This window comes from Calliopsis andreniformis, chromosome 9, assembly GCF_051401765.1.
Source record: "Calliopsis andreniformis isolate RMS-2024a chromosome 9, iyCalAndr_principal, whole genome shotgun sequence".
Taxonomy (NCBI): Eukaryota; Metazoa; Arthropoda; class Insecta; order Hymenoptera; family Andrenidae; genus Calliopsis; species Calliopsis andreniformis.
Genome location: NC_135070.1, coordinates 5,734,599 through 5,750,519, shown reverse-complemented (window position 1 = coordinate 5,750,519; position 15,921 = coordinate 5,734,599). Strand labels below are relative to the sequence as shown.

The 15,921-nt window shown below is 34.1% G+C and overlaps 4 protein-coding genes across 6 annotated transcripts; 2 read left to right on the top strand and 2 right to left on the bottom strand.

Annotated features, from left to right (window-relative positions):
* The first annotated feature begins 3,868 nt into the window (after positions 1 to 3,868).
* Positions 3,869 to 5,186, top strand: LOC143183657 (PRADC1-like protein). The gene is made up of 3 exons (XM_076385315.1): positions 3,869 to 4,193; positions 4,272 to 4,405; positions 4,477 to 5,186. Exons 1-3 carry the CDS (start codon positions 4,115 to 4,117, stop codon positions 4,921 to 4,923), a joined length of 660 nt encoding a protein of 219 aa, XP_076241430.1. The 5' UTR covers positions 3,869 to 4,114; the 3' UTR covers positions 4,924 to 5,186.
* On the bottom strand, positions 5,083 to 7,723 carry LOC143183656 (xaa-Pro aminopeptidase ApepP). Its single transcript, XM_076385314.1, has 6 exons — positions 7,344 to 7,723; positions 6,151 to 7,275; positions 5,751 to 6,077; positions 5,552 to 5,682; positions 5,288 to 5,463; positions 5,083 to 5,218 (listed from the first exon to the last, which is right to left on the bottom strand). The coding sequence occupies exons 2-6, from the start codon at positions 7,263 to 7,265 to the stop codon at positions 5,096 to 5,098; spliced, it is 1,872 nt and encodes a 623-aa protein (XP_076241429.1). The 5' UTR covers positions 7,266 to 7,275; positions 7,344 to 7,723; the 3' UTR covers positions 5,083 to 5,095.
* Positions 7,724 to 8,156: 433 nt separating this feature from the next.
* Spt3 (Transcription initiation protein Spt3) lies at positions 8,157 to 9,837 on the top strand. Of its 2 annotated transcripts, none has more exons than XM_076385413.1 (5): positions 8,157 to 8,618; positions 8,725 to 8,955; positions 9,045 to 9,359; positions 9,436 to 9,623; positions 9,700 to 9,837. In XM_076385413.1, the coding sequence occupies exons 2-5, from the start codon at positions 8,736 to 8,738 to the stop codon at positions 9,835 to 9,837; spliced, it is 861 nt and encodes a 286-aa protein (XP_076241528.1). In that variant the 5' UTR covers positions 8,157 to 8,618; positions 8,725 to 8,735. The 2 variants fall into 2 exon arrangements, with proteins under 2 accessions (XP_076241528.1, XP_076241527.1); XM_076385412.1 differs by having other exon boundaries at positions 8,158 to 8,634.
* A 1,013-nt stretch (positions 9,838 to 10,850) lies between these two features.
* On the bottom strand, positions 10,851 to 13,566 carry LOC143183727 (WD repeat-containing protein 91). Of its 2 annotated transcripts, none has more exons than XM_076385410.1 (8): positions 13,389 to 13,566; positions 12,891 to 13,155; positions 12,692 to 12,807; positions 12,384 to 12,571; positions 11,990 to 12,311; positions 11,803 to 11,924; positions 11,074 to 11,728; positions 10,851 to 11,000 (listed from the first exon to the last, which is right to left on the bottom strand). In XM_076385410.1, the coding sequence occupies exons 1-8, from the start codon at positions 13,506 to 13,508 to the stop codon at positions 10,851 to 10,853; spliced, it is 1,938 nt and encodes a 645-aa protein (XP_076241525.1). In that variant the 5' UTR covers positions 13,509 to 13,566. The 2 variants fall into 2 exon arrangements, with proteins under 2 accessions (XP_076241525.1, XP_076241526.1); XM_076385411.1 differs by having other exon boundaries at positions 11,990 to 12,308.
* Between the last annotated feature and the right edge of the window lie 2,355 nt (positions 13,567 to 15,921).

The following is a 15,921-nucleotide window of genomic DNA, read 5'->3' as shown; positions in this document are numbered from 1 at the left end:
GCGTTCTGCCGACCCTCCGCCGCCGCCACCACTCACGCCCTGCTAATCCGGAGGGGCGAAGTTATCTGTGGAACCGAGCACACCTGCACGCGTGTGCAACTTCCCCGCGAACTTTCTACCGCTTCAGAATATTCCACTGGTTCGCGAAGAATATGTTACTGTTGGGGAGGGTAATCGTTATGGGGGATGACGATGAAGTTTGTGGTAACCCTCGAAAGGCGAATGGCTTTCGACGGACGCGGGAGACGAATGTTGGGTTATTTTAATTCGTAGTAGAATTCCTACTGCAAAGTAGTTCTGGGAAGGAATTATGTAGACAAACGCATTTTGACATATTTCTTTGTAGTTTTCTGTGCACTTGGTACATGAAATATGTGTACTTTATGTATGACCCTTGCAAATGAATTTATTATGCTTTTGACTGGATTGTACTGTATTTAGGATTAGAGTGATTCTGCATTCGTCGTACGAGGATTAAAGCTTAATTGGTATGCTGGGTCCACAGCATTTATAGTTATAGTAATACCTCCATTAACTGAACTTCGATTATTTACAATTTTGATTATTCGAGTTATGGAGGTTCGATGGAATGACAGAGTTCAATGGGACGCTGATTGACACTTATACAATTAGTTGAAAATATTCTGACAAAGGTAGGCAGACTAGCTATTAAAAGGCTACTTCAGATTTCTACTGTACAGGGTGTGAAAATATTAATGATCACGCCTTTCAGGGGTAAATCTACACCTCTGAATCGGTGGACATTGCAAAAGAACTCGTTCACGAAATTATTTGACATTGAAAATTAATGTTCATTTTTTTAGTACATAAATGTATTCAGTTCCTTGACTATAGAAAATGTTTAAAGGGTACCATATGTCGTAAACAAACGGTTCAGTCAGGAAGACTTGTAAATTAAAGACTTGAAAATTCCGAACTTAAATTTGACAATAACCAATTACTAATTACCAAGTTTGCGTGTTCTTCCGGAGACATTCTTAAATAAAGGGAAGGACAATAGAGAAAGTAACTGTGACTTTAACTGGATATCAGTGTTTACTAAGATTCAAATGGAGGGACGGGCCTTACAGAACTTAGGTCAGGTCAGAATCGTTTTAACAACGACGCCGAAAGCACGTCTAAGCGATCGTTGATTTCCTTCTTGTTTTATTTGAAGTTTTTACTTGTTAGTCTACTACAGTGAAGCAGTGGTATTTGTTATTAATGTTGCAGTGCTTGATCATTAGTGTTTGATTGTCAGTGTTATTTAGTGTTTTTATTATTGGTGAATTTGTAATCTTTAAAGCTAGATTTGTGTTGAATAAACCGTGTTCCGGAAAATGGGATAAAACAACAAGAGATAAAAGATTTAAACATCGAAATGGTAAGTAAATATATTATAATTAAATATGTATACTCTTATAGTTCACGATTATTTATTTTGCCATATTATATTCAAAGTATTGTACCTTGCTGTTAACATTTATTGCGTAACATATTAGCGAATTACTAATACGTAATATTAAACTGAAAAGCTGTGAATTTACTGTAGAATATTGTTAATTATTTTGGATAAAGGAGTTTCAGCGATTTTACCGCATTATGTTATAATACTGACACCATACCAGCGAAGGATTAAGATCTCAATTAACAGTAGATTAAAATTTCTGAAACATCCTCTTGATGGCTAATTGTAAGCTACTTATTTTTTTTAAATAATGGTTCAAATTTTAAACGATGTGTAGTGGTATAATTGACCGACAAATGTATAGGGTGTTTGACGACAGATGTCAGAAATTTTGAGAGTTGATTCTACACGTTAAAATAAGATAAAAATGAAGATAGACGAAATTGCGTTTCAGGTTTCGTTTCCGAGTTATTGATTGAAATGTGTCTGACTTGGAACTTATTCTACTGACTTCGCTGCGCCTGGTTTAGCTAATGCACATCAGCAGTAGATTAAGCCTTAACTTGGACACACTTCATGCGAATTTTAAATGCTTTTATAACAATGTATAAATCAGATATTTAATTCAGCTATCAATTTATCTAACCATTTACAATGTTTACCAAAACATGTAGGTACTCTTCTACTACAGTATAGACTATTTTTATCGTTAGTATTGTATTTTCCCGCTATAAAATGGACTCTACCCTCTTTCTCCCTAAAAATACTTTTCAATTTCCCCTTTCACCTTTTGCAAGTCAATGACCTCAAAAGAATGCCTCCAATTTCTGTAAGTTCTACAAACTTGTTACTTCCACTGAATTATGAACTTTTAACAAATACGTACTGCATCTCCAAAACAAACAAAACTTTAAATAACAAATCATATTTAACTAAGACCCTCTTAATCGATTTCCTGCAGTCGTTACGTACAGACACGGGTTGTGACTGCATTCCAATCGCCAATGAAAGAATTGATATTGTTTTGATCATGTTCTCCTTTCCGCTCTTTTTCGCGTCCACCGAATACCAATCGAAAACCTTTCCCCGTTCTCTTCTGGCGATTTTAGAGCAGGCTCGGTGAAATAGCACCTGACACACCAAGTTTATGCAGACCGATAAGAAAAATCGAAAATTTATTGCACTTAGTTCCCCCTTGATTATTTATGCACGATAAAATCGAAGCATGTAGTTATTTGAAGCGCGCTGCAAGAACAATCAAAACTGTCGGTCGCGACTCAATCGTCACGATAGCGACGCGTTATAGCCCGTTCCCGTCGACTCGTGAACGGTAAACAGTTTCGAAAAAATCCCACAGCAGATAAACGTTACGAGTTATTACATTTCGTTTCTATTGGGATCGTTGCTCGTGGGCGACAAACATGCACGCGTCCGCTACTTGACATTTCGGTCTTGTTCCTCGTTCGATGACAAGTTAAAAGATAATTAGCGTCCAACTTTCTACCGTGCAAACAGACCTTGATCAAGCCTGTCTCGTTTGGAAATTGTTCGTCGTCGTATGTTTTAGTCGCAATCGGTAATTGTTTTGCCTTTTTTTTTTTTAATTGGATGTTACGTGGATATTAATTCATGTGAACTTCGATTTGCGAATACAAGCCCCTGTTATTTTGCAGCATTCGCAACGTCTCAGGTTACTTATGCGTGTGTGGGCGTGCACACGTGTGTGTATACCGAACTTACCCAGCTGACGTTCGTTCATTCACTTCGCTCATCCATTCATGAAATGCGTAGTACGACGCGCATGCGCGCTGCTTTCTTTTTCGCCCTTCGTTATTTTATGCTTTACCGATAGCTGAAACAGTCGATTCGACTGTTCCAGAATCGAACCTCTCACCGTTTTATCCGCAATATGCTCTTCAGAACGCGAATCTACCGCGAAAAGTAGCTAGCTATTTTCGATTTACGTACGCCAAAAAGTTCGATCGTGTACCAGCAGATAGCACAAGTTTTCGCTTCCAACGCGTATCCTCTGCACGCGGGAAGAACGCATAGATATAAACATATGCGTTCATTTTTTATGAACTAAAAATAATGCACAATTCTTTGACCCAAGGTTTCTTTATTCACAAATCAAATATTAATAAGAAGTACCATGGCTGTAGCTTTTAAATATACGGTAGATGGGATTAAAGGTTGATGCTCAATTCTTAAAAAATAAGTTTCTAAGTTCTATTATTTACAAATTGAAATTGGTTAAAGGTTCTCACGCACTGTATCAATAAATAAGAATTACTGTTTACTAAAAATTTATGAGATTTCGTTTCTATTTTAATATTTGAAACGAAAGCACTTTGGCTCACGTATTTGGAAAAATGTGATGAGACAAAGGTCTGTGTTAGTGTGTTCAGCATGGGGAAAGACTTTTCCTTTTGTTACAGTGAATGTGTATTGAAATATGTATTATTATCAGACTACCTATCCAGTAGGTTTTAGTAGTGTATATTGTTATTGACACAATGAATGCAACTGATGGCTATAGGTGCACATTCGATGCATCGTACAGTATTGCTTAATATAGTCTCATTGAATTTTCGTCACGAATGACGTATAAATGAGAAACGAATGATCGTTCGGTAGTTACGTTGGTGAGGTTAAGTTTGGTAAAATGTTCGTGATAATGTCATTAGTAAGGATGTAAATGCTATCATGCAAATACAGGGAATGAGATTTCTGGCTTCTTTCTACGTTCTTATTTTACTGAGCCTGAAAAGTGGACTCGGTGGAGGTTAGTGTAGCTGCAATAATATTGGGTTATCGACGAGTACGTTGCTAACTTTAACGTTTATCGCTAAAAATTTATTAGGTCATTCATTTAAGTTGAGAGGATCTTTTATCGATACGAGCATTGGCGCAGATGTGTTTTTCGAAATTATATATCCGCCTGAATTGGAGTACACGTACAAACTGAGACCTGCTAAGGATTTTGGAGCACCTTTTGTGAGTATTTTTCAAATTAATGATGGTATATTCAATAAAAATATTTGTCTTATTTGTTGGAAAATGTCTAGAACGCCAGTTTCTTAGAAGAAAAAATTCCTTTGGTCCCTACCGATCCGCCACATGGCTGTCAGATAGCAAAGAATGCCAAAGATTTGAAGGGTAGAATTGCACTGGTAGAGAGAGGAGAATGCAGCTTTTTTGCTAAAAGCATAATGGCAGAGGAAGCTGGAGCAAAAGCAGTGATTATAGCAGATTATCACTCATCTTCTATAGAGGAATCGATAACTAGTCCATTGTGGGCTGAATATTATTACGTTGAAATGATACGTGATGATACTATCCCATCATCTAAGTCAGTAAACATTCCTGCTGGATTCTTACTTGGTAAGAATGGTAAAATGATCCGGCAAACGTTACAACGTCTGAATCAACCATTTGCCTTAATCAATATCCCAGTAAATTTAACTTACACTTCTTTGGATAAAATTCATCAACCACCATGGCTATTTTGGTGACCTTTAATGTGTAAAAGTTTACATTCATATTTGAGAAATAAAAGCAAGGTATATGGAATAAGTTACAAAAAAATAACCACATAAAAATAATTGTGTAAACAATTTATTATACAACATAATTGTAAAAAATAAGTAATTTAACTTTTTTAAAAATTTAATTTTTATAATATCATTATTTTGAAATTGGGCGCGTCTCTTTCTGTAACCATTCAAGTGCTTGAGCATTGTGTGGTCCTTGCAATAAAGGTGTCAATGTACTCAGACATTTTGCATGGTACTTGTTTAAATATTCGATCTGAAACAAATGATAGTTAATTTAAAAATTTGAATGAATCAAAAAACGGAAAATAAACCAAAAGTATACCTCAGCATCCGTTAATAAGGAAACATCAAGCAGTTTGGTTTGTATAGGCACCAATGTAACAGTCTCAAATGTGAGAAAACCACGATTCTTGTAATTGTACGGTGTATTTGCCTTTACTACCAATTCTATGTTTTCTAATCTAATGCCAAACTTCTCATCCTCGTAATAGCCTGGTTCTAATAATATTTACCGATTATATCAATATTATATTGATATCGACAATTACATAATCAAAATGTTGGTAATTATTATTGTATTTTATACCATTTGAAAGAAACATGCCAGGTTGTAGACCTGGATCGTCAGGATATGGTCTCCAAGAAATGCCAATTGGTTCCTCATGAACATTCAAATACGAACCTACTCCGTGACCGGTACCGTGAAGATAATTAAGACTGTAATTGTACATTTAAATATGAATATATAGTATTTTGAATTTTATAAAAAAAAAGATAGTATATACCCAACACTCCATAGATTTTCACGAGCCAGCGTATCGAGGTAATTTCCTTGTATCATTAGTGGAAAGATAGTAGAGGAAAGACGACACTGACCCTTGAATACCCTTGTGAAACATTCACGTTCGAAATTTGTCGGTGTACCAAAATGCAATGTTCTCGTAACATCTGTAGTTCCATCTTTGTATTGAGCACCAGAATCACAAAGATACAGCTCTTTGTCTGTAATTGGTACATCAGTCTTTGACGTGGGTAAATAATGGATTATTGCTCCGTGAGGTCCAACCGACGATATCGTTGGAAAACTGAGGCCAACAAAGTGTTCCTGTTCCCTTTCGGATAATATACATGTAACTAATATTTATTATGTTCAAATTTTCTAATTTTGCATGCAAATAGTCTTACTGTCTAAATGTTTCAAGCTTCGTCGCTCCAGATACTTCCGTAACGGTTCCCCTTTGATTTTTAATTTGATCTTCCAGCCAAGCAAAGTATTTTACAAGCGCGACTGCATCCCTGATGTGCGCTGCCTTCATTCCTTGCATTTCGACGTTATTTTTTATAGCTTTCATAATATTTATCGGTGTAATAGCAGCGTGCTTTTTCGCCTCTCCGCAATCAGTATGTAGAGCATAACTAGAACTGTTACTGATCCATATTTTTTCACCATTTGTGCATGAATTTGCAATTTGCTTTAAAAATACATGTATATCTTCATAGGGATGATAAATTGCATTTACACCTTCATTTATCAACTGTTCTTGAGCTTTTTCACTAACTCTAGATTTTTCGATAAACAAATGTAAGTCATCTGATGTTAAAATAACATATGCAAAGAAGACAGGATTATAAGGTATATCAGATCCCCTGAAATTCAAAATATATGCTACTTCATCCAAAGCTGTGATTACTAGAGCCTTCGCATTATTTTTTTTCATTTCATCTCTGCAAGATTTCACTTTTTCTCCTGCAATGCGGCCTGAAAATTGCAGCTGTTGAGGCAGTACAATATTATTTGTAGGAACAGGTTGTTCATTGCCCCAAACTTTATCAATTAAATTCTCTTCTAGTGGCATTAGACAATGACCAGCAGCAGTTAAATTTGTATGTAAGACTGCCCACTCTGTGTAACTCATTAAATTAGCATCTGCACCAACAGTGGATTTAGGAGGCAAGTTAGAAACCAACCATGCAACTCTTGTTGGAGTATCTAATAGACCTTCCTTCATAAGTGTCCATGCTTCTGGAGGATCAAATTCCGCCAGTGCTTGTACATAGTATCTACCATCTGTCCACAGTAAAGCTTTACTTGGAGTAATAATTGCAGTTCCATAGGTACCATTAAAACCACTGATGAAACAAATTCTTTTATCGTGTTCCCTTAAGTATTCTGATTGATGTGGATCATCAGAACTTACAATTAAAGCTTGAATACCTTTTCCTTTAATACCAGCCACTTGAACAGCCTCCATCAACCCTCTTAGTTTAGCTAATCTAATTGCACCATTTCTTTGAGCCATATTGATATTTCTAAAATAAGTTAAACATGTGGCATATTAAGTTAAGATAAATTATTTAATTTTATATTTAATATTTACCTCAATAGTACCCGTAAATCGTATCAGTTACTGCAATGCGATTGAGAATAACAGCTGGATTCAAAAAATAATCGCAAATATGTGTAACTGTGTATGTGCAGAGAATACTGCTTTCACGTATTTGTGGTTATAGTATTGCTCGTCTTATCGTAAGAATATAATCTTATCAGGTACTTTACGAGAAAACCAAACCTAATTATCTCGCCGTTTATTGGAAACATCAAATGTAAATTACATTGTAAATATTACATCAAAAATTCTTTGTTTTTGACTGCTAAAAAATGACCTTTTATACACCGTAAACAGTTTCTTTTGATTAAGCAGAAGTTAGGGATTATATATTCCCTTTACAATATTCAGTCAACTGAAAGCATAAATAAATAGTAACATATAAATTATCTACGAATATTGTTAATTAATTACTTAAACAGCATTAATATTCCGCTATTGACAACGTACAAAATAGATCCATTGATGATTAGTTCTTTAACTCACTAATCTCACTATTATTAATCATAAGCAGAGGACGCTAAAAACACCTTCGAATTTCTCAGCCGATACTACAGTTACCTGCGAAAACGAAACTCTATAAGATGTAAAGTCTACCTCTATTCTTAGTCAATGATCGAGTAATTAATTTTGAATCTAGTGATTTGAATGTAAAAAAATATAATGAATAATATTATTCTCATATATCAAATGCAATAGATTAATTTAGTACAAATAAGACTTAAAAATTTAAAAATAATGTATAAATTTGCATAGTAATAGAATTTGTTGATAAATTGAGTAAGTCAAGCATTTCGCAGATAGTAAAATCTTGTGTATTAGGGAATATTGAAACTCGATTCTCTCTAAAACAGAGTCTTATATGAAAAAGTTTCGTTATATATTTTCGGTTTACTTTTACTCGAAGAATTGTCTCTTCCGCAATATAATCGCGGTCTCAGAAATACTTTGTCTGAAATATAAAACAAACAGACTGGTACGAATTTTGACCTAAACTGTCCGAGAGATCTGACAAGACAGTTCATTCAGTAGTGACAAATTGACAATGATGGTGACAGTTGATTGTATGACATGTGCGATACATAACCTAATCTTTGCAAAGTTGATACGAAAAACTGTCTGTTGTTACTGTTAGCATTGTTAATATATTCATCAATGATTCCATGCGATTGTTCTAAACTGTGGATCAGTAACTAATTTACAAGAATGGCTGAATCAACGTTTACTAAAGCAGCAAACGATTCGCAGTTTGTAAGAAACGAGCCAGTGAGTTATACTGCCGGTAATTACGATTTCAAATTTTTGCATATTGCTCTGATCATAGTTGTATTCGTCGTATCATGTCGCTAAAAATCTATAATATGTTTTACAGAAATTAGACAAATGATGCATGGGTTTGGAGACAGTAGCGAGCCATTAATCGAATCCGCGAAAATCGTTGAGGAAGTTGTTCTCCAACAAATGAGAACTATCATAAGAAAAGCTTGTGAAGTGTCAGACAATCGTGGAGATTCGAAAAAAGGCACTGTTATTGCCGCGGAAGATTTGATCTTCTTGTTGCGCAAAGATAAAGTAAAGTTGCAACGTCTCATAAAATATTTAGGCAAGTTCAATATTTTTATAAGTTACAGGATTTTGTGGCTAAATGTAGGACATAGAGGACTAATATTTGTGATTTGTAATATTTTATAGAATTGAAAGAATATAAAGCATCATTGCACAAAACAATTGAAAGTGATGTACCAGAGGATGTTTTGAACAATGATCAAGTGGAGAGTTCTAAACACAAGGGGCCACTTCATAATTTTCTAAGTCAAATAGACAATACTGGTGAGCTTCTGCATGATTCATCCTCTGTAGATGAAATTAAACAAGAAAGATGCATACGTGCTGAGATCATGACAAGGTCTATGGATGAAGCAAGATATTTAAAATTTAGTAAAGCACGTAATGCATCATTTGCAAATAAAAATCGACATAAATTTAGTGATTGGCTTTCACCTGACAGTAAGTCCTTAAATCAAACTACATTATACTGTTCAAAATAACATTGTTTTGTTGAAATAATTCTACTATTTTGTAGGTGATATAACAATATCAAAACAAGGGTACACAATTTTAGGATATTTAGCATATGAAACTGTAGCACAGATTGTAGACTTAGCATTATTAGTCAGACAAGATCAAAATAAGATATATGGTGATACCATAGACAGACTCAGGCTTAGTTATGTTAACCCATATACTTATAAACCATATTATCATGGCAAGGTGTGTATTACTTTTAAAATATGTTGACAATATGAAATGAAAAATATAGAGAAATTTGTTTGTTTTTATCGCATAGGTAGCTGTAACAAAACCGATAACACCAGCGGAAATAATTGAAGCTCTCAGACGATATTGGTCGCCGCAATTAGATATGACAGGTCCGTTTAATCGTTGGTCAATGAGAAAATCACATTTAAAGCTTCTTGCCTGTTAAGCTGTAGATTTCAAAATGGGTAAGAACTTACTTCACGGTAAAACTAAAATGCATAGCTTATTATCTTGTATCGAGAAAATGAAATTCGAGACGTTTTATCAGTATTTTATGTTAAAAGTATTTGAACACTTTAAATTTACTAAATTAAGTCTACAAAATTGGAATATTTTAAAATTGACCAATGTTTATTGACATGTTCCTGTATCTCTTACATGTATAACTTAAATCCCTAATATTAAATTTACACATGACAATTACTATATAAATTAGTATGATTTTATATTTTTACAAAAGTCCAAGTCATGTGATCGATTACATGATACTTATGTTTGTCTTGTGTATTCTTTTTACAATAAAATTACAATGTTTTTTGTATATTTTACAACTGATAGTCCCTGATTCGAATTTAAAAATAAGAATTATAATGCATAATACGTTTACAGTCATTGTACTTTTCATAAAATATTTAGATCTGTTTTCATTTTTACGATACTCATAATGCGTTAAATACATGGACTGTTGGTAGCAGTGAAGCCGCTGATTCCAGTCAAATTTTGTTTAGTAAAACTGGAGCAAAAGTTAAGCTAGGTCTACACTAGGAAACAATTTGTGAACATTGTTCGCAAACAATGTTGGCAAACAATTTGCAAACTTTTTGTCACCCTTATTCAATTTTTCCGCGAACACCAAGAACAGTATGCGAACAGATACGTGAACAAATGATTTCTAGGAAATTTAATTTCTATATTGTTCGCGAACAGTTTACGAATTCTGGTGTATTCGCACTTTTACGAGACCTACATTTGAGCATTCGTGTAACATTTGATTGAAATTGACAGCTTCACTACTATGATTTTCCTTTGTTATATATTCTTAGATTTGATCTTCCAATATAATTATAAAACTTTCTCAATATTTAATAAGACCAGCATTTAATATCTACAAATTTGACCTAATATCATGAATTTTACATTGTCTTACGAACTGACGCAGATACTAATTCTGCTTTTATATCATGGCGATAGCAATGTCGATACGCGCACTTTCCCTTCAGCCCCACCAGTTATACATGTACCAGACTGATTGGCAGTAGACCAGTCGCAACATAATGTACCCTTATGACCTCCTAATTCTAAGACTTTGGCTTGTGCACCTGGTGGCATCTGTACAAATTTTAATACCTATTAGTATTTTTGTGTATTAGCGTATATCGGGAGTATAGGAAAAGCTACTCACTTTGTATATATTTCCTCCAGTTTGCGTACAAAGTAACATATAATTACCGCTTTGGTCGAAAGTAAACAATTTTCCATGAACAGTATTTTTCTCCACCTTGATCTTCGTTTCCCATAAGATCTTCCCTGAGTGATTCAGACTCCTCTGACACAGTTTCCCATCTTCGCTTTGCGTACAAATGTTCGTGTAATCGTTAATTAATTCAATATCGATAACTGGGCTCGAGTGGCAACTTATATTATCTATGATCTCATTCCGTCGTAAGTCGTGGATTAGAATATTTCCATTAGATAATCCCGTGATAAGTAATTGTCCGTTGTGATTAAATGCAGAACATAAAGCAGTTACACTTTGTTCCATTGGTAGAATTCTTTCTAGTTTCCTTGTTTTTATGTCATACAGTAGTAATTTCCCTTCATTCGAATCGGATATAGAACAAATAAAAGTAGAATCCGTTGGATTGCATAGTAAGGAGATAATTCGAGAATTTTCATGTTGAATATCCCATAATGTCTTGCAATCACGAGTGTCGTGTAACTGAATTAAACCATTATTATCACCGTGTAAAAAATAACGCTCATTCTTTGATATCCAATCTAACGCCGTTATCGCTTTGTTCGAGTTCGCTGTGGCAGAAGCGAATGTAGTTACTGTCCTATTTAATACATAAGATTATAATTAGAATAGTAACAGATAAAATGAAAATTATTTCGTATATTTGGTAATTACTTCGGGGATGGTATCGGTGTCCAGACTTTAATAATGCCATCTGCATCGCCTGTGGCAACATACGAACCACTTGCATTACTCTTGCATTGAATTATTGACGTTTTATGCTCTGTGTACTCTTCCTACAAATCATTTCCTGTTAAGTGAAATTTGTAAATTATCCGCTACATATGTCAATATTTTTTACCTGGCTAAGAAGAATATAAGTGGAATCGATTTTGTCTTTAGCTTTTCGCTCTGCCATAGCGTCAATAGACGAATCTCTCTTCCTATAGCTAGTTAATCTTGAATCACAGCTGGTGCTCCTCTTGGTAACAGTTTCAGATTTACTGATTGAACTCAGTTTACCTTTTGTGTTTTGCGTTCTCTTTGTTGAGGTTGCCTCAGTTTCCGCAGCCTTCTTCGAAGTTGACGCGGATTTTCTACTTAAAATTGGACTGGAACCACCTCCTATATTTCTTATAAGATTCCTTAGAGTTTTGGTATTTTCCAGTAAAGGAGATTCTCTGCTTAATAGGAAGGGAAACATTAGTACAGTTATTGTATCACTTGCAATGTATAAAAGTACTAAAAACATTTACTGTGCTATAATATAAAAATCATCCATGAGTGGTGGATGTTGGGGAACTGGTCCTGGATTTACATCCAGTACATTATCTATTTTAACAGACTCGCTTAAACGTTGTCTCAGTGCTTCATTCTCTTCTTGCAGTCGTTTCAACTTATTTGTATCTTCATCTATTTGCAGAAGTGTTGGTAATGGCATACACTACGGTGCATACACAAACATTAATTAGAATTATAGTTATATAGTTAGTTACTACTTTCACACAATAAAATTATAAAACTTGGAACATAAGGGGTATGGTGCAAAATACCTTTCACCTACTTGAAAAATAATTGAAAGGAAATTGTGCAAGGACAGCAACATAGTGTCCTGCCACTGTCTGCTAAAATGTACAGAATACACTGGATTGTCTTCAGGATTTTTAACAAATGGAAATGCTACAAAAAGAAATGCTTTAAATGAAATGAAAAATATTTTCCTTCCATAGCTATTATTAAAGAGACTTGATAAGATAGTTTACCAAACCATTCCTTCCACTCTGAATGCCCTTGCAACTCTGGCGTCATTTTTACAAAAAATTCTTGAATGCGATCTGGCTTATTATTCACTGCTGCATTCACCAGGTACATTTTTAAAACAGAATTCTCTAATTTCCGCACAGCTGGAGTAAAATGACTTTCTAGCCGAGAAAACATTCTTACATCTAAATGTCCCCATAGTTCTCTTAAAGATGTCAAGTCATAATTGTATATGTGTTGCATCAACTGATCCACAATTTTGTCCACCTAACAACAAATGAGAAGCCTTTACTAAAAAGTTAAGCCACCTTTTGTTATTGCAGCATAACATTCAAATTGACAATAAAATTGTCCTAGAATTTGATTAAATAACTACAATAAAATTAAAAATTGGCATTGTAATTTTCAATGATAACTTATAATGAATTCATCAACTGCACAGTGTTCACGAAGCATTGTTTTTGTATATTTCTCTCTCTCTATCACATTGGTATCCTCACCCTGAAGCCTTTCTCTTTCTCGGCTTTCAAGTCATTATCGAAGGCTCTTAAGGTTTGAGTGAAACCTCTGAAGAGCAAGTATTCCTTGACCAATTCGTCCACATACTGAATGTGAGACATTTTTCCTCGGTTCTCTTCGAATTATCTACTTTCCCCTTTAACTGACAGCCGTATGTTGTCATCCTTTGGCCATTTTAATCCACGCTGAACATGCAACGAGATTTCATTCATCTGACAGACAGTATTGCCAATATTAATATGTGCTGTTATATTTTACGTAAAAGAAAGAAACATTAACAGGTGGACAGTATATTTAAAAATAATGAAAAGATGTAGACTGTTTAGTATGATACCCTAGTTTATTTGCAATTTGCTATGGCGGAATAAAAAACAAATGTTCTTTCGTAGAACATGTATAAGATAAATATTATATCTCTTTATTCGCATTTTTTATGATATCAAATTAATTAATGCGTAAATAGGAATATATTATACGAATAAGCAATTCAGTTAACACTTTTATGAATTTGATTTTAATAGTTTGAGTATCTCGAATTTGAAGCTTCTAGGGAATTTAGATGATCTAGTACTTTCGCGTGTTTCTTCATTTTCTTGACGCATCTGTTATTTGTCATTGAATCTTATTTATTATTAATATACTATTATCAATTACTGATATATTTCTTCTGTTTCATTTACTTCTTAATAAATATTCACACAATTGTGATGTTGAAGTACAGATTTCTGTTTTGCCGACAGATGAATTGGAAAATCTAAATATCCAATTATTTTGGGGATAATTAATGAAATTATGTAAAATAATATTTTATTGATTTCTTTGTAGAAATATTTCTTTATTTGTGCTTTCGTTGCGTATAAGGAAAACTGTTAAACATAATTGAAAGGATCCGAATGTCTTAAACATTTATTCGTAAATAAAGTTTATAATGACGTTATTATTATGATTTTAATAATAACAAATTCGTTCTCGGTGTTCAGTTTCGTTCTTTTCACGCAAATTCGTAACGCGTAATAAAATTGCAAAGATATTTCATAGACACTAAGCAATCTGCCTTTTCTCTTTTTAATGATAGGAAGGAAGAAGTATCCTTGCTGCTTAAGAATAGCAACGAGTATACGCCATATTTCTTTCTATAATCATAATTTAACCGCATATACAGGAATCCCTATCGTATCTGATAAAATTGAAGTAGTTAACACAGTTCATTCTTACAAAGGCACAAGTTTTCCCTTCCTCTTTCCGTATGGCATAAATATATTTTCCAACGCTCCAGTTCGATCGTTAAACATATGTATTTATATTTTATACACGCAGCGTTCACCAATCACGTAAAGTAAACTTGATGCAAGATTTTAACAGAAGTAATAATATCAATTAAATGAGGGAATTGAAGAACAATACAAGTCCAAAAACCACATTTTACATATAGTTTCGAGATTATTTGAAAATGGCTAATTTTAAACTTGTAATGTTCTTTAACTCACCGATTCAATTGCAATGTCCGTCTATAGCTTCCCCTATACACTTTTTTCTTCGTTTCATTACTCTCTAATATCGATTAATAGCAGTTATTCAGTAAATTATTTACGCTGAAATCCTTAAACCTAAATATAACAGAACAGATTGAAAATGTGGCCGATTGGGAAACGCTGCGTCGAGTTCGACACACTTATCGAATCGTAGAATTAAGTACAATTAAAGCTATAGCATGAAAATATACATCTTTGCGAGTATGTTTTTCAAATGTAACTGGAGGGTCACTCAAACGATAAAGATCTTGCAGACGAAACGTTCGGACAGGGCTCATAGACCGGTAGTTAGAAACTATACAATCTCACAGTACAGTCGCGTTATCTGTCAGAACTTTCACACTACTCGTACAGCTTACAATATAAAAACAATTAAAAAAAAAAAAGAAGAAGAAAGAAAAAGAACGAATGTTCTGATAGCAATACGATATAATCTACAAAATATACAAAATACGATATTCAGTAGGTTTACTGTCGATAAAGGCTAGACTACAAGAAAAAATCGCGAGAGCCTGGCGAGATCAGCTGCAAAGTCGCGATACTTTCTTCTTTACGAAAATGACATTTTTCTGATTTTCGTTCGTAATTTTTTTTCTTGAGCTATGATCAGCGATAAACTTTTTGATGAAAAATTCAATTAGATAATCTCTACGTCTTTGTGTAAATTGATTGTTCGTGAGCAGTTACTTTAACTGGAAGTATACGCATAAGCTTAAGGTGACTCAAGTTTCCCTGGACTATAAAAGATTCTAGTGACCATTGGGTCCTTTATCGCGCAAGAATTATTGAAGTCTCAGCAGCTGGTTCTCGCGGGAGCTTAGAAACTCGATCAAATGGATCGAGGGGATAGAGAGTGAAGAAGCACCGATTCACATTGTCTGAAAATGACTTTTGATATTCGTATAATTATTTTGATTTAATTGGACGCGATCTGGACTCGCTATGCTTGGTCTCAACCCATTCGCAAATCAAAGAATTACCT